Source organism: Urocitellus parryii, chromosome 1, assembly GCF_045843805.1.
Source record: "Urocitellus parryii isolate mUroPar1 chromosome 1, mUroPar1.hap1, whole genome shotgun sequence".
Taxonomy (NCBI): domain Eukaryota; kingdom Metazoa; phylum Chordata; class Mammalia; order Rodentia; family Sciuridae; genus Urocitellus; species Urocitellus parryii.
Genome location: NC_135531.1, coordinates 78,406,516 through 78,429,002, shown reverse-complemented (window position 1 = coordinate 78,429,002; position 22,487 = coordinate 78,406,516). Strand labels below are relative to the sequence as shown.

The window sequence follows — 22,487 nt, the reverse complement described above, 5'->3', positions numbered from 1 at the left end:
TTTAATAAACTTCATCTGTCTTACTCAATGAGGCAGTTGTCCAAGGAAGGGAGAGGGCACAAATCAATTCTCATCCTAAACCTCTAAACTTCAGAATTGAGAGAAACATCCAATCCCAAATCTCTGCCAATTCATGAATAATTGGTTTTAACTTTTTAAAAATAACTTCCTTCAATAACACTAAGACATCATGCCATTACTGACCTATAAAGAACTAACTGTACTAGAAATAAAAGTATAGCTCTACAGGAGACCGACTTCTGGGACATAACATTTACAGCTTAATCTTCTGGTAAGAAGTCTAACATTCCACAACAAGTCATAATTTTTATATCTGTATCAAGGCATGGATTTAGTTCACAAATCAAGAGGGAAATTCACTGAGCAAATTCCAACTCACTCCAGTGACCCCTTCTACATCTCAGCCTATGAGTGTAGTTTTCCATTAATTGATTAGTCTTTGATTAATTTTCAAGCACTTTTAATGAGCCAGGCTCTATTCTAAGCTTTAAAGTTTTTATAATTTTATTATTCTTTAGATAACATTTTTAAATTATGAAAATTTTAAAAAAATTATTGCTATTTCTTTTAACAGTTCCAGTTTTATTTTGCTGTAGCATATGGAGAAAATTCTATTACACAGTGGTACCCTCAAATCCAGGGATTAGTGAGGTCTCTGGCCATAACAGCCTGCATGAACTTGATCAAGGGGCCCCTGTGTAGCAAGACTGCTCTAGGCTGTGGAGTGAGAGTTATACACACAGCTAGATACTTTCTTTTCATCTTTGATCTTCACATTCTTGAATGACTATACTGTGGTTTGTACCAAATAGGCACTGGAAAAACAACAACAAAAAGGTCTACTGAACTGAAATAACAATGGACTAGATAACCACATGTAAAAATGGGGGAGATTTGTAACTAGGTACTGATGTAGAATAAACACGTCTGATTTGTGTTATAAGAATACCAGGGGGGCCTAGTCCCTGCCTCTGAGGTATTATGTACTTTCCACAGAGAGCTGTCTAGTGCGGAACGTGCTGGAGTGGCAGTGGACAGTAGCCACCTTCAGGAGCCTCAGCATAACCTCAGACTACTGCAAAGTATCTGTATTAAGTACTACAAACTCAGCTGAAGTATCTAGAGGATTGAAAGATCTTCTTAGGAAATATTTATGTTTTGGATATGAGTGAAAAGGAAAACTAGTATGTCATAAGAGTAGAAGAGTTGTTCTCACTGGAATTTTAGCTTACTGCTGCCCCAAGATTTTCTAGAGAAAACTGAATACATTCATTTGTATCCCTGTACTAGCCACCCACTCTGCCTTATGAATTACGTTTTTTATATCTAGTTTTAGTCACTGCAAGACTCTTTTGGTGCTAGAATTTATATTATGTTTATGCCTTCCCTCCCACATTTCTTATTAAATCACTCTAATGATCTGTAAAAAGCCTGAGGTGAAAGTGCATTCACTTCTGGCCACAGCCTTCAGGTGGTGGAACCATGACTCCACCCAGCCTCCCAACTCCCCCAGCATTCTGCAAGACCACCCTTTCCTTGTGACAACAGGTTTGTGTCTGACTAATCCAAACAACGTGCATCTTCTGTAGTGTAGTAATCAGTTTCCTGTCTTCCAGATACATTACTTGGTCCTGGAGGACAGGGACTACTTCTCCTGCTCCCTTATGTTCACTTTCATAACACTTATCCTGCCACACTGTGGCTGGTGAGCCCTCCAAGAAAGTCGAAGTTAGAAATTGGCCCATCTTGGACCACGCTGTCCCCGACCCAGGAGAGTTCCTGAGAGTTAGGGGGACTCCACTCCCTTGGTGACTCAGAACAGGAAGTGACATCAGAGGCCAGGCATTGTGACAACACACTCCCCAGCTCCCCTTCTAAGCAGATAGGGTGGAGCTCCTGAGGAGGAGGATCCCAGGTTGTGTCTCTATCTCCCACAGGACACTGCCTTGTCAAACACAGGGAACTCTCTTTTCCCCTTAAAGACCAAGTTGAAAATTTCTACAAAAATTGTCATTTATTTATTTTTAGTTTTTATTTATTTATTTTTTTGGTACCAGGGACTGAACCCAGGGGTCCTTAACCACTGAGCCACATCCCCAGTCCTTTCTCATATTGCTAAGTTGCTAAGGGTCTTGTTAAATTGCTGAGGTTGGCTTGGAACTTGTGATCCTCCTATTTTAGCCTCCTGAGCTGCTGGGATTACAGGCCAACAACTGCAATTTGATATCAAAACTTTTCTATACCAAATACAAGCTTGCTTTGGCTCAGAAGGCTCGTTAAGGTCTTGGAGGCTGGTGAGATGCACAGGAATTGGCATTGTGCTCTAAATGTGCAGAAGCTCCAATTAATAATTATGGCTTTGTTTTTATTTTTATTTTTCTTTTTTGAACTGCTTTATTGCAAAACAGAGTGACAGAAAAAATTTTTTAAACCCTGCAAAAGTCTATAATGCATTGTTTTAAGGTGATAACTTTGCGACACCACCTTGTAAAATGGTGAAACTGTCAACCACACTAGAAATCCCACCATTTGCCCAACCTAGTCAGAAACCCTTCCTTCTCTGACACTCTGATGTTTATGCTAATCATCTATCTGCATTTCTTGTATACACTTGGTTAATAAAACTAAGTTAAGCTTAGTCTTATCAATTTAAAAAAAGTTATGTCTTTTAGTCTTTTAAGTCTTTTTAAATATATAGATTCTCTTCCTTCCTTGCTTTCAGAGTACTACTTCTCATTCTTCTGGTTGTACACAGAGTAATAATGTTCAATACATTCTACAATCCTTCCTACCCCATACCTGCTTCCATTCCCTTCATTCCCCTCTGCCTAAGTCAAAATACCTCTATTTTTCCACAGGTTCCCCCCCACCCCCCCAGCATCCACATCACAGAGAAAACATTTGGCCTTTGTTTTTTCAGGAATTAGCTTATTTTGCTTAGCATGGTATTCTCCAGATCCATCCATTTTCCTGCAAATGCCATAATTTCATTCTTCTTTGAGGCTGAGTAATGTTCTTTATTTTATTCTAACTTGAGATAACTTTCAATTGCTTTCTCCATGGTTATATAAAAAGGATCTTCCTATCCTTTTATAGTGTTTATTCTCCTCATAGAGAGAAATGCCCAGCATTCCTCTGAAAATACAACTGAACAATTTTCATCAAAGCAAACAAACCTCTTTCCTCACCAGGCCACTGCCTCCTGCTATCTTGTTTAGTCAGGTGCCATGTAAGTTTTGGCAAAAGAGATTAGTGTTCATTTAAAATAGTAAATTCTATACTATTTAAAAGACAGAGAAACATTTCTCTTGATTGCTAACTATCAACAATAAATATCTAAATTAACCATATTTGAAAGTAAAGCAGAATGGAAAGTAGTTCATATTTTTTTAGAGAGAGAGAGAGAGAGAGAGAGAGAGAGAGAGAAAGAGAGAGAGAGAATTTTTTTAATATTTATTTTTTAGTTTTCGGCAGACACAACATCTTTGTTGGTATGTGGTGCTGAGGATCGAACCCGGGCCGCACGCATGCCAGGCGAGCGTGCTACCGCTTGAGCTATATCCCGAGCCCCAGTAGTTCATTTTTAATCCCTTGTAAAATACACCCCCTCCAAAAATTCTAAACACATGAGAGGCATTCAGTTTTAGAACCTGCAGACTAATATGCTTTGTATATCAGCTGCAAGGTCAGTACCTCATTAATTTCCTTAATGGTGCTAAGGTCGAGTTCAGGTTCTGACTTCCGGGTGCCCAGTGAAGCTGACAGAGCCTCAAATGCTTGATCGCTCATGGCATCCTGTTGGAAATAAAAAAAATCTGGTTTGAAGAGAGAGAGAGAGAGAGAGAGAGAGAGAGAGAGAGAGAGAGAGAGAGAGAGAGAATGAACTTCCCCAGAGTGCAAACAATCCATTTACTTCTTTGTGAAATACATATCTTAAATGTATAAGATGCATTGTGGATTGGGGAAGTCTTTTAGACACAATTTTATTTGAAACCTAAGCAAAGAAAGAAAGGATAAAGAACTTACCAATGAATGAAAACTGGGGCTAAGACACGTTCTTATAGTAATAGCGCTCTCTCGGGTACACTTCGCCCCTTACTTTACAAGTTAGGAGTGTGACTGCAGTAATAACTATAATACCATAAAATACTCTCATCAAAATAAAAATGCAAGTAGTAAACTTTCACTACTCTGTTTTTTCTTTTTCTAAAAATGGCTTCTTGCAGCCCTATCCTTCAACAAAATAGCAGGGTGGAAAGCAGAGAAACTTGAAAAGGCCCCTGCTGCTGCCTTCTTCTCAAAAGGCACAATGGCTCATCCTAGTAGGAACTCCCACTTTCAGGGTGTGGCACTCACCACTGTTCCCCCAGTCAGTTAGATAAAAATAAACTGTCCACTCTAGGAGGAGAGAAACAGAAACAGCTCTGATAGAAACTGTCCTCAGCATTATCTGGGCTGCTTATACATGTGACCGGTTTTCTCATTCAGCTCAGGGCTGCAGGATCCCCATTCAGATTTTGTTAGATTAAGACATGGTTGACTGTAGTGAAGAAAGGTGGTCAGAAACAGCTGCCAGTGACATCCCTCTAATGATCCAACAAGGCTTGAACTCTTCTAGGAAATTGTACTTAAGATCTTATGTTCCAAGAACCTAATTTCTCTGGTTTCTCCCTTCTATGCGTTGTGGTCAAATGGTCTTAGATCATAACTGTGCTAAAATCATTGATAAGGTCCTATAGAGATACAGGCTTGCCTGTACATGATCAATCTTTCCATCATTGGCTTCACTATTGCCACATAGGCCCAGGGGAGGGAACTTATTCCTGATCATGGGTAATGCAAGATCAGACTCAGGGAAGCAACCACTGTCAGTGGGCCAAGGTTCTTTTCCAAGGAATAATTACTGATACCTCCTCCAACTTTCTTTTCTTCTCCTTAGGTGGAACAGCACTTCTGATTACCCCCACTGACTGAGCTTTTAAAACATCTCCTGCAGATTTCTGAAAATACAAAAGGTCAAATTATAGTTAAGGGAAATTAAATTATAATAACCAGAACTAAAAAGTTGTTCTTCTGAATTCAAGAGAGTTTCTATCACATTCTCCTTAAGAAAACTAAAAGTAATACCTCTTTCTCAGTTTTCTTTTCATCAGCTGTAGGAGAACAGGTAAAGTCAGAAGACAAGGCGTCTATGGCATCATCAGGCCCCATAGGTTTCTAAAGAAACAAGACAGGGTCAGCAACAATGCCGGGAGCCATTGCAGGGAGGAGGGGATTACACGCCAAGTGAAGGAAGAATTTACCTCTGCACTCCTTTGCTACTTTATGAGATACACCAATGAAATAACTTTTATCAAAGCCCATATTTGAGAGAATAGATGCTCAGTACGTATTATTATTCTCTTCCTCTGCTCTAAAGCAATTTCATGGTGGGACACAGTCATTTTATTGACACGTAATGTTTATTTTATCCTAATATCTTCTTGGCTCCATTCTCTTCCCTTCAAAGAAACTACCCATGAAATGAACCATGGACACCACCCTGCACCCACCCTCTTACTCTAAACAGATACCATTATCTGATATAGATCAGTCGTGATTTCCAATTATAGAACTGATAGTCCTATTCCCCCCAACCAAAGGCATAAATAATATTGATTTACATCTTAGAAGACATTTATGTAAACTCACCAAAGAGTCTGGAGGAGGCTCTGTGATCCCTTCTTTTTTCTGAAACAGACATGAATTAATTTGATGAGGTTGAGAAGGCAAAATTAATCCTCATGATTGTCAAGATGTATTCTCAGTTTGAGATAAACTAAATTGTGCCTCCCCAAAGCCAGACACTAAAGTCTTAATGTCTAGTTCCACAGAATTAGACCTTATTTGGAGACAGGGTCTTCATAGAAGCAATCAAGTAAGGGCGAGGTCATTAAGGTAGGCCCTAATCCAGAATGACTAGTGTCCTTATGAAAAGGGGAAATTTGGAACTCAAGATTTGCATGGAGGGAAGATGATAGAAGAGACTCCTAAATAAGATGGCCATCCACAAGCCATTCACAGCCTTCAGGAGTAACCTTGATTCTGGACTTCCAACACTAGAACGGTAAGACAAAAACTTTCTGTTGTTTAAGCCACCCAGTCTGTGGTATTTTCTGTGGCAACTCCAGCAAACTAACACATAAAGTGAGCTTCTTAATAATGACAATTCAAATGCCTCATTATATTTTCTAACTTGTAAAACCTCTGAAGATATCAACATGAAATTATATTCCAAAAAGGAAACAATGAAATAAATAAAGCAGATTATGCTAAGTGAAGCTAGTCAATCCTTAAAAAACAAATGCCAAATGACTTCTTTGATATAAAGGAAGTAACTAAGGACAGAGTAGGGACGAAGAACAGGAGAAGAAGATCAACATTAATAGAGATGAGAGGGGGGAGGGAAAGGGAGAGAGAAGGGAAATTGCATGGAAAGGGATGGTGATCCTCAGGGTTATACAAAATTACATACAAGAGGAAGTGAGGGGTAAGGAAAGAATAATACAAGTGGAAGAAGTGTTTTACAGTAAAGGGGGTTGAGAGAGAAGAGGGGAGGGGAGGGGAGGGGGGATAGTAGAGAATAGGATAGAGAGCAGAATTCATCAGACACTAGAATGGCAATATGTAAATCAATGGAAATGTAATTGATGTAACTGATGTGATTCAGCAATCTGTATACGGGGTAAAAATGGGAGTTCATAACCCTTTTGAATCAAACTGTGAAATATATCAAAATAGATGTAATGTTTTGAACTACCAACAATTAAAAAAAAAAGAAAGAAATAAGTAAATGATTAAACATAAATAAATAAATAAACATAAATAAATGAATGAATAAATAAATGATTAATAAACTTACAGCCAAAAGTTCCCTGTATTTTGGAGGAATTGTGATTTCTCTTTTACCCAACTCTTCAATATACCTAGAAGTCATTTGATCCTAGAATAAAACCACAAAGATAGAGATATTATGCAATTAATAAGCTGAGAATGTTATGTGTATGTTCTGAAACCAAAGTACTATTGCATTATTCATTTATGGAACTATGAGATGTAATATAAATCAATAGTAATTTAATACTTAAGCCAGGCATGGTGGCATACAGCTGTGATCCCAGCAGCTCAGGAGGCTGAACCAGGAGGATCACAAATTCAAAGTCAGCCTCACCAATTTAGTGGGGCCCTAAGCAACTTAATGAAATATTGTCTCAAAAAAATAAATAATTAAAAAAGGGATGGGGATGTGAATCAGTGGTAAAGAACCCCTTGATTCAATCCCCAGTATAAAAAAAATTAATTACTTAATTAAATTAAACAAAAAAATCTAATACTTCACAAATTAGGAGTTCTAACTTTACAAAAGTATTCGATTGTCTTAAGTCATATGTAATACTAGAAACTATTCAAAATACCATGCTAAAGTTGAACTTTATATTAAACAAAATGTATTATTGTTCATATTCAATATCTATTTCTTATCTAATGTCTAAGAAACAAAATTACAAATACAGTGGATATCTCCTGTTTGGATCTCTGTAATCCAATACCCTTGTTACCCAGAGATATCCACAACTTTGAACTTTATCATCTCCATATATTTAATGTTGAACATATTTTTAAAAATTATTACATATGTACATATTCATAAGTAATACATAGGATTACTATGAATATTTTCAAATGTTATATAAATGGTGGTATATTCTGTATGCCATTCTGCATTCCTTTTATTTAAATTACAAATTCATAATGTATCCATGATGATACATGCATAATCCTTTTTTACCACTAAAAAGCATTATCCTGTCCTATGTTGAACAAAGTTCTTGTCATTCTTTGTACTTTCTGTATTCATGGGCAAAGCTACACCCCTAAAGAATCACTCTGGAGGTGGACTCTGATTTAAGGAGAGATGTATCTTCATACCCACCAGATATGGGCAAGTTGTCAGACTTTAATGCATTTGCCAATCTGATAATGCAAATGTTGTTTTTATGTGTTTTAATGTAATTTTCCTGAATTATTAGGGAGACTTATTTTACTTGTTCATTGTCTAATCACACTTATCCTAAGTTTCTGTTGGCTTGTCTTTTTCTCACTCTTTTGTATTCTTTATGAACTCTAGAAATTAATTCTTCATTATATCTGTTGAAAATACTTTTATATAGTCTGTGTCATATCTTTTTCAATACCAAGAAATACATAATGTTATTGCTTTTTTAAGAATTAGGAATTGGATGAACAAAGTAAGTTCAAGATGTAGGATTGGAAATAACTGGGCATGAAAATGAGTTCCAGTCCACTGGACTTAAATCTTGAGGATAGAAAATGAGACTTTCAGACCCAAATGGTCTGTGTTTCAGTGTCAAGTCTTAGTACAAATATTTACTGAAGCAACTTATTTGTGTGTTTATCACAGGACAAACCATTCCATCCCCAACACTAATTTTTGGTTGCAATTATTGATAGCAACATCATCCTGCTTCTACCAAGCAACAGAATACTAGGTGTTTTCTTGCATTTGCTGACTTATTTGATCTCCTATCCATTGAATATGAACTTCTACAGATATCAGATCACATACCAAAACTTCTGGTCCAGTATATGTTGTATTATCATCATTAGTTTCTTCTGGTTCTCCTAAAGTGTCTATTAAATCATCCAAAGCAGCATCCATGCCTGACTGGAAATGAAAAAAAAAATACATATTTAAATGTTATTTGTTAAACATATTTCAGTTTTGATTTTTTAACTACAAAAATGCTTACTCATTCTAAGAAAATATCAAACACTAAAAGTTCTTCAAATGCTAAAATAGTTTTAAATATGATCTTATTATTTATTTGCATCCTCAAATACAAATTCTGTATTGGCAAGATAAAAAGCTATATTCAGATAAGAAACACAATTTTAACAATTTCAAAGGGCAGTAACTACATGAATAAATATACAAGTTTATTAAAGCTCCAACCCAGTGAACTGACAGTTATAAAAGAAAAAGAAAAACAACAAAACAAAGAATTATGACAATGCTGCTATAACAACATGGTATTTGGTATTTATTGCTTATCATTTTTTTTGGCAGAGTTTTATACAAAGAACCCCTGCAAAATCTCTAGATAGCACTCCTTTCAAACAGAATCTCTCTCAAAAATAGATTTCCCTGTATTCTTTCATTCATTCATTCATTTGTGTGTGTATATGTGTGTATGTGTGTTTTATTCACTTGCTCACCCCCAACTGTCTACAAAACAGAAATCACCTGAAATACATGTTAAAAGTTATAAGAGGGCTGGGGATGTGGCTCAAGTGGTAACACGCTTGCCTGGCATGAGTGGGGCGCTGGGTTCGATCCTCAGCACCACATAAAAATAAAAGATGTTGTGTCCACCGAAAACTGAGAAATAAATATTAAAAAAAATTTCTCTCTCTCTCTTCTCTCTCTCTCTCTCTTAAAAAAAAAGTTATAAGAACTGACAGCTCTATATTCTATCTACATGTTAAATCAATATAACAAATGAAAGGGAGCTTTCATCTTATTTTTGAGGTTGAAATAACTCATTGTGAACAATAATCCAAATATGAAGGGGAAAAGAAAAGTCTGGGGAAAGACTCTTTACTATTTAACTTAGATTAAAAAGGATTGCTTAAAATGCTTGCTTTTTTTCCCCTGAAACTATGATATTCACACAAAAATTTTAGGACCCACCTGATCATTGATATGTGTAAAAAAAAAATTAAGGCCTGTTAGCTTTGGGCTATTTTTTTTTTTTTGTGGCGGGGGGGTGAATTTCAGAACAAAGAAATACTTTATATTCTTTAGTGATACATCTGGTTAAATAAGATATATTTACAGGAGGGAAATTAGAACATGAACTCCATGAAATGAAACTAGCATTTGCAAAGTAGAGTGTTATAATATAAAATGTTACAACAAAATTAGCTGTGAAAGTCATGCAGACAGCCTAGTCATATTTGTTTAAAATAATTCATTAAAATGGTCCTTTAAGTTGCTCCTCTCATATTGTTTGCCCACAAGAAATCAGATTGAGATAAATACAGAGCAGAGGCTGGACATGTAATCTAGAAGTGCACACAACCGCCATACCTTTTCAGATAGCTTTTCTGGTTTGGATTCAACTGCTACAGCTGCTGTTAATAATTTCTTTTCTTTTTTCTGGTGGGAATTTAGAAAGGCATTAAAACTTCTTTTCACATATCTTTACAAAACTCAATACTATTCCATACTTTAAGATGAATTCATTGCATCATTAATAGCATCGATCATATACTCAGCATCTGCTCTGCACCTGTCACATGTTATTTTGTAAGTGTTATATACTTTTTCAGAACTCTTTAAATAACATTAACCTTGTTTAGTCGCTCTTCTCAGGTTACATAGTAAGAGACAGAATCAAGGTTTGAATCCAGGAGTGTCTGTCTCTTTCTCCCAGATACCTCTTCTAAGGCCAACTGCCAGTTTTCGCAACACCACTGTATTCTTTCTGTAGGCTGTCACATCTAGCTATGACTCTCAGGGTCTTCACCACAGATCTGACCCCATATGAAGACCTCTATATCCCTTGCTAATATCTCATCACTCAAATTTCCCCACAATGAGTTTCTCTCACTCTTACCATTTCTGTAGTTCCTCTCTCAAAGACTTTCAGTAATTTCCCAATCTGCAGCCTAGGTGACTTTATCTAGACGTAATCTCTCAAGTTTGATCCTGGGAAGCATCCTTGTGACTCTCATCAATCATAGTTGCCATAACCCAGCACCATCCTTATTCTACTCAGTGTTTATGTCCTTTGTTCTCTGTCACCTCTGGCATCACTTCTGCTTTGCCCCCAACTGCACACATTGTACATGTTCCTGTTCTGTGCTGTACTGGCGATCTTACCTCAAACCATTCTCTAGCACCAGGCTTCAAACACTTTCTGGGCTTGGCGGCAACTAAATGGGTGAAGTTGTTGGGTTTAAGACAATAGGTGACGGTGTCTCATTTGAAGGTATCTGAATTCCAGTGGCAGAGCACAGGTGAGGAGCATGGGCTCCAGGTACTTGGCTTTGCCTACCAATCATGATTTGCATGGTTGCTTGAGACTTGGGAAGTCACTACTCCTTCTGTCTTTTGGTATTCTCTTGTGTGAAGTGGGATAATGACAGTACTATGTCAGGGGTTATGGGGATTAGATAACATATGTAAAGTATGAAAATCAGTGTTGGGCCCTTGCAAATCACTGTGTAAGTATTTGTTATATAATTAAGAGATAAATAAATGATTTCTGTGATTGGGATGCTAAAAATACTATGGGGACCACAGTGGGTGTCAGAGTCTAGACAATTGAAACACCTTCCAAATTGAAACCATTTCTGTGATTCAACTACCACCTCATGCACATATGCACTCATATTCTCTCCCCTAATTTCCTCCTTCTCCTTCCCCTCTCTCTCTCTTTTTCTCCACCCAACCCTTCTGATTTCTGTATACCTGTCAAAGATAACCAGAGACCCAGGGACAGAATTGCAAGGTTCCTGCTTACTATGCAAGGGGGTACTCTCAGGTGCTGACCCTGCTCCTGGGCTAACCTGACAGCGAGCACCTCCTTCAATTTTGTGTCCTGGCACCTCTTCTGCCAACTTAGTTTAATCAGACTTGACTATCTTAGGATATCTTAGATCCTACTTTGCCTTTGTCCACTTTGGCCCACTGTTTCCTAAAACCTGGAGATTTTATCTCTGCAATGCCTCTTGCCTAACTCCCCAGTCTCTTATTCTATAGCAGCTCTAAGTTAGGCTGACCTATGAATTACCAGGACTATTAAAGCACCCCTTTACCAACCTTCTACCTTCCTATTTCTACATATAAACTCACCTTGGCATTCTCCATGGCAGCCCTAACCTGTTTTTATGATTTTATAGGCCCACCACTCATCTTCTGTTTCATCACACTAGAATGCGTTTTGTGCACAGAATACATCTTAAACTTCCAACACACATGGAAGGGTTTGCAAAACTGCAGTCCTAGATGTTTTTCATGCCTAACTCAAGTGGGATCTACCCTCACAAAGTTCTTGTGAATGCCTGAGTCAGATACTCCGATTCTTTAAGAGAAGTTAGAAATTGAGATTTTAGGTAGAATATCCTGACTTTAATTATTGGCAACTAACTAAAAACAATTCCTTTCATCATCAAACAGCTCTCTAGGGGCCTTTCTTAATTTTCCCTGAACTGAAGACCAGGTATACTATCTTCTCCCCAAACCTCAATGGGCATGTTCTACAGAGCCAACCATAGTACTTCAAGCATAGAATGTACTAAAATAAGAAGGCAGATCTTATCAACCTTATTTAGTGAGGGAAGAATCAGGGGCAAAGAAAAGTGAAATGACTGGGTTGCAAGTTTCAGCACAAATCAGTGTGTAACATAATTCCACACAAGCTTCACCTGGTTTTATTGTTTAGTGTTCCCTGATAACACCAGGATAAAACTTCAAACTTTTACTGCATTTTAAAATGCATTTAAAATATCTTAATTTTCTGCCTTAAATCACTTTTCAACCTGTTTCATTTAAGCACTTCTCATTGGTTTAAGGCAGTAATATGTATTCCTGGGGTCAGGGTGGGGGTCTCAGGGGCGTAAACAAGAGACCTATTACAAGGAAAGAATAATCAAGATGGATATTGCCATTTACAAATTTTTGTAATTTTTGCCTTAACTCCTTCAAAGATCTGAATGAATTTGGATAAAAATAATGTGACCTTTTTCCCAAAATCTGAGAAAGAAAACATCCAGAGAGATATACCATCCTTTCCCATGACTTCTCTTCTATTTAGCCCATTAGTAGAGCAGGAGTATAAATAAATACATACTACTTTTTTTCTGTTTTATTTTCCATCTTCTCATTGTTGCTTCAGTTGCTTACTTGTGGCTTCAAACTGACTACAGGTCCTCTAAACTGATTGTTCTGTTCTGGGTAGAAAAGGTAAACTACTACACATCTCGTATTCCTGGACTAGATTCTGAAGTTGTTCAAAGGCCCTGAGGAAGGATTGCCAGGAACCAGCCAGCACAAAACATAAGTTTTCCCCTCAGGGAGACTGCCATGTCCTCTTTGGAAACATCCCTTGTCAATTCACGTTGATGTCATGACTGTGATTACCAGCATCAAAGTAATTGGTATCAACAGTGAAAGCTGAGAGTAATGGGTATTCAAATTCTCATGGAAATTTTATTTGCTTTTAATTTCATATCCATAAATTTGGAAGGCAGGATCTGAGTCAACTCACATTTTAATTTCCTTGGCATTGATACAGGTCCCTATTTATGGCAGGTGCTAAATATACTTATTGACTATATGAATTTTAAAATCATTTTAGCACCTTGTTTGCTTTATATCCCTAAATGCTTGTTATTCTTCATAAAACTTAACATAAACAACATTCAGTTTGATAGAGTGATAAGTTATCTGAACATATGTTTCTTATAAAAGAAACCTGATAAGCACAGAGGCCTACCTTTTATGTTTGCTTATGTGTGCTCACCTTGTCATCTGGTTTGATAGTTGTTGCAGCTACACCAGCAATAGCACTCTCTCCACCAGCAGAAACAGCGTCTTGTGATTTGGTCTGAGAGTGAGGAAAAAGATGGACAGGACTAAGTATCTTTGACTATTACCAGGATCATGAATTTCAAATGTCACTATTACCTGTCAATTTTTCCTATTGGAAATCATGAGAGAAGACTGTTTACTAGCTTTACTGCACCTGGTGCAGTACTTAGAATCACAAAGAGTTGGCCTCAAGGCCTCCAGACTCTATGCAGGTCACACAAACAGGCAGATGTCATTACACCGGCTATGTGTGCCCCCAAGTATTTGCACCAGGTAGAATGGCTCTAGTTGACTTTTGCTATGTGAGTCCCCTGTTGCTAGATACTCCAATTCTTCAAGAGAAGTTAGAAACTGAGATTTTAGGTAAAATATCCTGACTTTATTATTGGCAACTAACTAAAAACAATTACACATGTGGCTGCATTTAACTGGGAAGTCACAAATTTGTAAAGTCTGAGGTAAAATATATTACAAAATAGGCCTAGTTATTATCTTCCAAGGGCTGATAATGAACAATTTTTTTTTCTCCTAGATATTTATTCTCCATTAAATATAAAATTATGGAGTAAATTCTTGATTTTTAGCTCTATAAGTTCATCTCTTATACATCAAGACTGAAAACACTTCAAGACTTCCATATAAAGAAGCATATAAGGCTGGGTATGATGGAACATGCTTGAAGGCCCAGCTACCTGGGAAGCTGAGGCAGGAGGATCACTTGAACCCAGGAGTTCACGGCTAGCTTGGGCGTAGTAAGACGTCTCAAACAAACAGACAACAAACAAAAAAGAAACAGATAATACAGGGCACCTGTATTCTCCTAGCCCAGGTTTCAGTGGGTCCAGGAGGAAGCTACAATTCAAAGTTTACTGTTTGGGAACCCAAGTTTCTACAAGGCCATTTGCAAAACCAAAAAATAATAGCATCAAGTCATTACAATACAAACTATATTCAGCCCCAGAGATTCAACTATACACCTCAGTGTGAATAGGGAACTATATCTTATTATCTGGTTGATGTGAGTGTTTTTGTATCTATCAACCTGCTTTATTTACCTTTGGTTCTGTTGATTTTTCTGATGTCAGCTGCTCATTTGATTTGGAAACTGCTTTTTCACTGTGAGCATGCTTGCCTCCTTTATCTGATGCATGCTTGGGTAGACTTTTTGGCTGAAAGCACACACATGTACACACACACATGCAAAAACATTTTTAATTTGATGGTAGTTTTAAACATAATACTGATACTTTTCTTCACAGAATAAAACTGCTCATAATAGTTGTGCTGTCTGTGGCTTTGAATCATATGAATTTGAATTAGAGTAATGTAAATGTGACAAAAACTTCATTTTAGGTATAAAATTTGAAATGGCACAAATTCTACCTCCCCATAAGCAAGAAATCACTTGAGTAAATTGTGAACCCTCCTATAGCCACATGATGGCACCATTTTAGCTGATAAAACATTTCAGTAATTGACAAGTGTGTCTCAAAAGATAAGAGATTTTAAGTACACTACAGGGAAAATATAATCTTATAATATCATGTCCTAATGATAATCATTTACCTCTGTATGCTCCTTTGGCTTTCCTTCTTGGGGTTTTTTCTCATGAACCACAGACGTCTATTGAATCCAAAAGATTAAAAAGTCAGTTGTATTGGAGTCCATTGTTTTAATAATTCCAAACAAGTTCAAAAATACAATTTCCCACTTAAATCATTTATGTCTCTCAAGAAAAGCTCACTCAGACCAGTTATTTGAGATCAGAGGACGTGTGCTGTCTGGTCAACAGTAATCCTGCCAATAATGGCAATTATTAGAAAAATTAAAAATTGAGTGGGCTGGGGATGTGGCTCAAGCGGTAGCGCGCTCGCCTGGCATGCGTGCGGCCCGGGTTCGATCCTCAGCACCACATACCAACAAAGATGTTGTGTCTGCCGAGAACTAAAAAATAAATATTAAAAATTCTCTCTCTCTCTCTCTCTCTCTCTCCTCTCTCACTCTCTCTTAAAAAAAAAATGAGTATTTCATCTAGAATGATGTGATCAAATACACCTTTCTCTACACTACTAGCTATTTTTCATAATCCATGCAGATAAATTGCTAACTGCAAGTCTAACTATGGAAACATTAAATGATCAGCATGACCACTAAATCTGTTGACCAGGGGATCCCACTCTATAAATTAAGTTTTTAGAAATCTTTCATAGGAGATGAAGAATGCTGTAGCTTTTTCTCTGTTACAAGCAGCAAAATCATATCACCAGATACCCAATTCTCTGGCGATTTTATAGATAATTATAAACACCTAAATGTGGACTAGAAGAAAATTTCCACCCAGCCACTGCATTCTTCTCTCTGGAGCTCACTATTTGACCACCATCCTTAGGGACCACCAAGAGGCCTTCCACAAGATCAATACTTCAGCCCAAAGCATCTCAGCTTTCCCATAGAAAATCCTACAGACTTAGCTCAGTGTTTGCTTAAACATCTAAAAAAAAAAAAAAAAAAAAGCAAAGCACTTTATTGAGGAGAAACTTGTGTGTTGGGGCAGACACCCAAGGATCCACCTCCATGTGGAGGCACAATGGCTTTCAGTCTGGAGAGCATGAATCAAGAGAATCCACTCCAGGGAAAGGCTCCTGAATAACTGAGAGCCGGCTCCACCAGCCAGGTGAGGCTCAAGACTAGCCTAGCCGGCTTCTTAGCAAAGACCCTCATCCTTACACTATCTGGGGTCGGGTTCAGCAAATTCATTATTCTTGATGATTTGAGCTATAATTGCATACTCACTCCTTTTGTCCTTTCTCCTTTGTTCATATATATATATATATATTACTCTACATTCTTTTTAGCAATATATAGATTTAACGTTTTAAATATTTTATATATACTCTATCCAATCATATTCAAAGGGTAGTCCAAAGTTAGCTGACAAAGCCCTTTACCATGGCACCAATGTAGGAAATTGGTTATTATTATTAAAATGAATCTGAATAACTTATTAGCCGACTTAACTCTTTTACCTTAGTTGATGGTGACTTCTCAGGTTCTGCAGGGTCTGTTTTCACAGCCTAAATTCAGAATTAAAAAGAAAAAGAGGAAGAAAGTAAAGGAAGAAGGAAGAAAATAAAAATGAATATAGTTTATAAAGATTATATATTTTATTCAACTAAGTAAGCTCAAAAGATGATTTTGATGTTATTATAAATACAAACTTTATGAGTTAATTTTATGACACTTTGCTTGGAATTATAACTCTTTAGATAGATAAATACTTGAGTGCATTAATTAATATTTTGCTCTTACTACTTATATGGCAATTTACATCTTATTTTTCTGCTATGTGTATCAAAGAAGAGTAAAAACTCATTACCATTAACATTGTAGTATGAGTAGAGAAGCAACATACAATAAAAGCCCTCATCCTTCATACTTAAGGGTGTTATATTTCAAAGTCATTAACATGAATGTTTTATCAGTGAAATACTTACCACTGGGTTTTAGCTAAAAGTGTGAAAACAACGGGATGGTGACAGAATCAAGGGCACAGAAAGCAAGGAAATACATTTTTTAGTGCCAGACTGACTGTGGCTGATGAATAGTGAAGCCTATGAAAAGTCCAAGATGGAGTCAGAGCATTATGGAAGATTGTGAACTGCAATTATTAGGGTGTGCTGAGCAGTTTAAGTGAGTATTAGTAAACAGAGATGCCCTAAAACAATGAACCACATCACCTGTTTTTTGTGTCTTTTCTTGTTAGGAGGATGTGGTCCTTCCATCTGTTGGCTGACTGGAATTGCCTAATATATAAGAGCACAGTCCCAAGTGTGATTTTATTTTATCTGACAGTCAAACAAGTATATCCATAAAAAGTGCTCAAATGTTTACTTTGAGATCTGCTATACTTATCCAGTCATCTACCCAATACATATGTTTAAATTTCAGGAAGATGTAGGCACATGAACTTTTAAGGTCCCTGGCATATATTTCAGTTTGGGTTTACATTTTTTCAGTGAAGATTTCCATTAATAAAATTAATTTCTCATTCCTTTCCCTTCCCTTCTCTATGTAAAGGCTGCTTGAGCAATATTTCTTCTAGTTATGTTTTCAATATTTGGCTATAAAACGAATAGTCATAGGTGTTGTCAAAAAGTTTTCTGAATTCTATTAATATGATTTTAAAATAATTTTTTAAATATTTAATATGGATATTTATTGTACATGTCATTGTCCTACATGCAGAAACCTAATTTAAAGTTCTTCTGAAGAACTGTTTACAATTTAGGACCTTAGTATAATATTTGTTGACAGAGTTTTACCCTACTAAAGGTTTCCTGTGGAAAACAAAAAACAAAAAGATAATTATAAGTATATTCTTGATGTAGGTAACATATGAAATCAGGAATAAAACTTGATTAAACATTTTATAAACTTTTTTCAAAATGAGAGATTACAAATTAAGCCTAATAATTCATATAATTTCTTTCCTTCTTTGCAATTTGATAATATCAGCAAAAATTTGTATTTTTAAACATCTGAAGAGGTTAAAGCCAAATATCTTCTTAATTTACTATGTCTTTGCCATAGTAGTGAAGACATATTCTCCCTCACAAAATGACCCCTTGTTATAGCAACACACTATTGTTTGGAGAAGAAAATGAAGTTCATGATCAAAGAAATATTTTTAATTTTTTTAAAATTTGGGATATTTTCACACTGTATCCTTGCTAATGAGTTTCTGTTTATGCTACTGTTAATGCATCTTCTGTTTATGCTATTGTTTATGCAAGTGCACTTTATTAAGTGATTAACAAGGAAAATAAGCCAGCTGGTATTGTAGTGGTTTGAATCTATTAGTAGCTTCCAATTTACAATTTGGCACTTAAAATTTTTTCATGGGAGAATTCTATACTACAATTAAAAATGTATGTTCACAGACAGAAGCAACTTGTCATGCAATGTGCATTTATATCAGTAACCACTGAACTTATTTTTGGTAGTTGTTGGTGCTGAATATAATGTGATGATAACAAATAATAACTAGTGCATATCAATCACCCCTTCCCTACCAGAGACTGTTGTAAGCTTTATATGTGTCAACTCACTCAACTACCCCATGAGATAGAGCTTGGCATTATACTTAATTTTGCAGATGAAAAATTGAGGTTAAGGAAGTTAGATTACTTCCCAAGGACACCTGTGATAGAGCTGGGCTTGAGTGTTCTTAGTCACTGAGTTACGTTGTCTCTCCTGTGTTGGCCAATAACCAGCTCACACTGGCAGTGGGACAGGCATGATAGGTTTGTTTCTTTATAGAGTCTTATGAAATATATGGCACTATCATTTCCTTTAAGCTATATAGGCAAGGAAACAAAAGCAAACAGGGGTTGTCTAATATCATAGCTGGTATAGAGTCAGGATTCCAAGCCAGGACATCTGGCTCCAGTGTCCGCAATACACAATTTCTCAGGGTTTTCATTGTGATTAGAAATTATTTGATTTTCCATCTTATTCTCAACACCATGAACACCAATTCTAATATTCCAGGGAAAAGAGATATAGAACACAGATCTAGACATAACATTTTAGAGATAGACTGACTTTTATTTTACAGTTCAGAACAAGACAAGGATTTGATATAAGCATTATCTTGAATTGGCATCTTTTCTCTGAAAGCTCAAAATATTTGGGAGACAAAACTCATTAAGCTCAAGCTCTCCAAGATATCCAAGAGGAGGCTAAGAAAACTTATGAAGTATCAGAAGCACAAACATCAGAAGCACATCAATGAGAGCAGTGTGATTGAAATATACCATGGAATGAGTTGAGTCCACAAGTAGTCCCCAGTCACCCACCAGTGATATCACATCATGTGCATCTTATTTTTGTCTTTCCCTCTCTGTCTTATCCTTTCCTTCTTTCCCCTGGTTTCATAGGACTGCCAGGAATTCTCAATCTAAGTGATGCCTGAAGAGTTTGCTGGCACTTGCTCTAGAACACTGGGCATACATGATTATAAGCACTGGAACTTTGGCTGAGACACAGGGGGATTGCAGTTGAACAACGAGTTAAAAGTGAATTGAAAAGGTGGCACGGTGGTTCACTCCTATAATCCCAGCGGCTTCGGAGGCTGAGACAGGAGGATCACTGGTTCAAAGCCAGCCTCAGCAATGGCGAGGTGCTTAGCAACTCTGTGAGACCCTGCCTCTAAATTTACAAAATACAAAATAGAGCTGGGAATGTGGCTCAGTGGTTGAGTGGCCCTAAATTCAACCCTAGTAAAAAAACAAAACAAAACAAAAAAACAGAAAGAAAAAAAAGTGAACCAAAAGAGTAAAAAGTAAATCCATGTGACAAGGTCACCAGAGAACATTTTTATTTTCCTTCCATAAAATTCCATAAAATAATTAAAAGAATAAATCCAAAATAGAGCTCAACAAAAGTTTACCAATAAGGTGATATCTCCACATGACTCTGGCCCTCCCTGTTTTCTCTTTACTTAAATTTTCATTAATTTTAAACTTGAAGAGAATTTTTTTTTTGTAAATGGTTCTCCTTTAATTTCTTAAGATTATTTTAAGATTAAGATTGAATTTAGGATGGGGGAGTTATAGGTGTAGCTCAGTGGGAGAGCACTTGCCTTACATACACAAGGCACTCAGTTCAATCCCCAGCACCAGAAAACAAACACGATGGTTTTTCAATTTTAAAATATTATTTGATATAAATTGTGATAGCTAATAGATTAATCACAGATCATATAATGTATATTTCGAATATAATTAAGAATTCAATGTAAATTAAAAGTGTGATATAATTTTAGATAAAAATATATTTAAGAATTAAAACAGATACTAACTGACATTTATAAGAGCTTAGATAAGTGGACACATTGTTTCCAGACCTTTGCAATGTTTTAGTTCAAGATAATGCCTTGGAATCCCTGATAGCATTAAATTATGGTGCCATTTCCCCAGGGATAGCAAACTAATAGCAAAGTAACATGGAAGACAGAAAGCAACCAACCGTATCTGGTAATTTTAAACAAAGCAAATAATGGAGCTTAGTTTTGAAGGCACTAAGGAATAGGCTTAGGAGTTGAGAACATTTTCAAAATGCCCCTTCTTTAAGCTCCACTTTGAAATAGTGCCAAGAAATAGAGTTTGGGGCATAGTAACTAAAAGCCAGGGCTAAGACAGCTTCAATCACTACTCAGAACTAGTTCACTCCATGTGACAAGCCCACCAGAGAACTTTTTAAAAAAAATTTCCTTCTGAAATTCCATAAAATAATTATAAAAATAAATCCCAAATAGAGCTCAACAAAAGTTTACCAATAAGGTGATACTTCCACATGACTCAAATTTTCAGAATGCAAACACAGAAACCATCTGAAATAAGCAGTATATGTTTCCTTTGTTATTTGTTCTCTTAGTGTAATCTTTCTCATTTTTAGATTTATTTTTAAATGTCCAAAACAGTAAGATCACCTTAGTAAAGGTTTAAGAATTCATATTCTTATTTAGGTTTAAAACTGTACTTGGAGAGATTATCTTCAATTCAAAAAACTTAAGTAGAGAGAGAGGAAAAAAAAGCTCTAGATGATTACTCCTTTCTAGAGAGTATAAAGCACTCTCTATAAATAATGTCCAAAGTAAATATTATAAGGAGAACTGAATTTCCAAAGATCCCACAAATTAGGAAGGAAATGTTTATTCCCATAGCATAAGCTTCTGAGGACACATAATTCACCAGTTAACAATCATTCTACATTTGATTCACTTATATATCATATAACCAAGCTAAAGTAGCATTCACCCAAGTTGACCTTGAGAGGTCTTCCTACCTTGGTTTCTTTGGGATTCATGGTGGAAGATTTGCTGGTTGTACCAGAGGAAGTCGACATCTAGAAAGGAAAGAAAGAGAATGTCTGATTCTATGTAACCCACAATCTACATTGTCCTTCAACTCCTCTTAAGCACCCTGCATTCAGCTCTTCACCTTTACCCAGTGTAGAGCCCCATATTCACAAAAATTCAGTTGGTGGTGTTGCCCAGTGGATAAAAGCCTTTGTAACCAGGTTAAAAGGAATACATAGGGCTCAAATGTGGGGTCTGTTATTTACTAAATAACCTTGGCAAGTTATTTAAATTTCCTGATCTTCAGTTTCCCATCCTCAGTATTTCTTCAGTAGATAGTAACTCCACTTCAAGGCTGAATACAAGAATTATTGTAAGACATATAACTGTTTGATAAATGTTATTAAAAATACTGTTAATACTGTTTTTACAATGAATATTGAATCTGAAACTTGAAAGAACTTCTTTTCAAATCTAAGCTCCTAATTACTAAGCTCTGTGTCTTTGAGCCTTGGTTTTCCAAATTTATAAGAAAAAAAAAAGGTCAATAATATCTATTTTGCAGGGTTGTAGAAGTATTCAAGATAATGTGCATAAAATGTTTGTTACACTGTAAATATTCATTAAGTTACTAGTGCATTACTTCCAATACATTATGTAAAATAGAAGGAGCTGGAAACAATTTCAGGAAACAGACTTGGGTGGATAAGAATCATCCTTTCAGTGTTACTAAGGAAGAGAAGGTAGGAGATAGAATTGCAGAGGAAATTCTGATGCATTATTTGTCTAATCTAGGCTCCTCCTCAGAGGTTATCAATATTAAGAGCAGTTCTCAAAAAACACTCTTCTTAGGGATGCATGTGGGTGGTGAAATCCTGCATGCTAATCATCTAAGTAGTGGGGATTAGATATTTACATGACATTGAGTATTATTCTCATACTTTACTT

At 36.3% G+C, this 22,487-nt stretch overlaps 1 protein-coding gene across 7 annotated transcripts in view; it reads right to left on the bottom strand.

Annotated features, from left to right (window-relative positions):
- Cast (calpastatin) overlaps window positions 1–22,487 on the bottom strand; it is a 112,691-nt gene that overhangs the window by 23,690 nt on the left and 66,514 nt on the right. For 4 of the 7 annotated variants that reach the window (XM_026385867.2, XM_026385866.2, XM_026385871.2 and 1 more), the window contains 13 exons: window positions 21,527–21,586; window positions 17,416–17,481; window positions 16,705–16,752; window positions 15,245–15,301; window positions 14,734–14,847; window positions 13,611–13,694; window positions 10,172–10,240; window positions 8,648–8,746; window positions 6,923–7,003; window positions 5,713–5,751; window positions 5,149–5,238; window positions 4,932–5,021; window positions 3,715–3,816 (listed from right to left, as the gene is read on the bottom strand). In XM_026385867.2, coding sequence (XP_026241652.2) covers window positions 3,715–3,816; window positions 4,932–5,021; window positions 5,149–5,238; window positions 5,713–5,751; window positions 6,923–7,003; window positions 8,648–8,746; window positions 10,172–10,240; window positions 13,611–13,694; window positions 14,734–14,847; window positions 15,245–15,301; window positions 16,705–16,752; window positions 17,416–17,481; window positions 21,527–21,586 — 999 coding nt within the window. The remainder of the gene's footprint in view (window positions 1–3,714; window positions 3,817–4,931; window positions 5,022–5,148; window positions 5,239–5,712; window positions 5,752–6,922; window positions 7,004–8,647; window positions 8,747–10,171; window positions 10,241–13,610; window positions 13,695–14,733; window positions 14,848–15,244; window positions 15,302–16,704; window positions 16,753–17,415; window positions 17,482–21,526; window positions 21,587–22,487) is intronic. The other 3 variants (XM_026385870.2, XM_026385868.2, XM_026385873.2) reach the window with 1 other exon arrangement.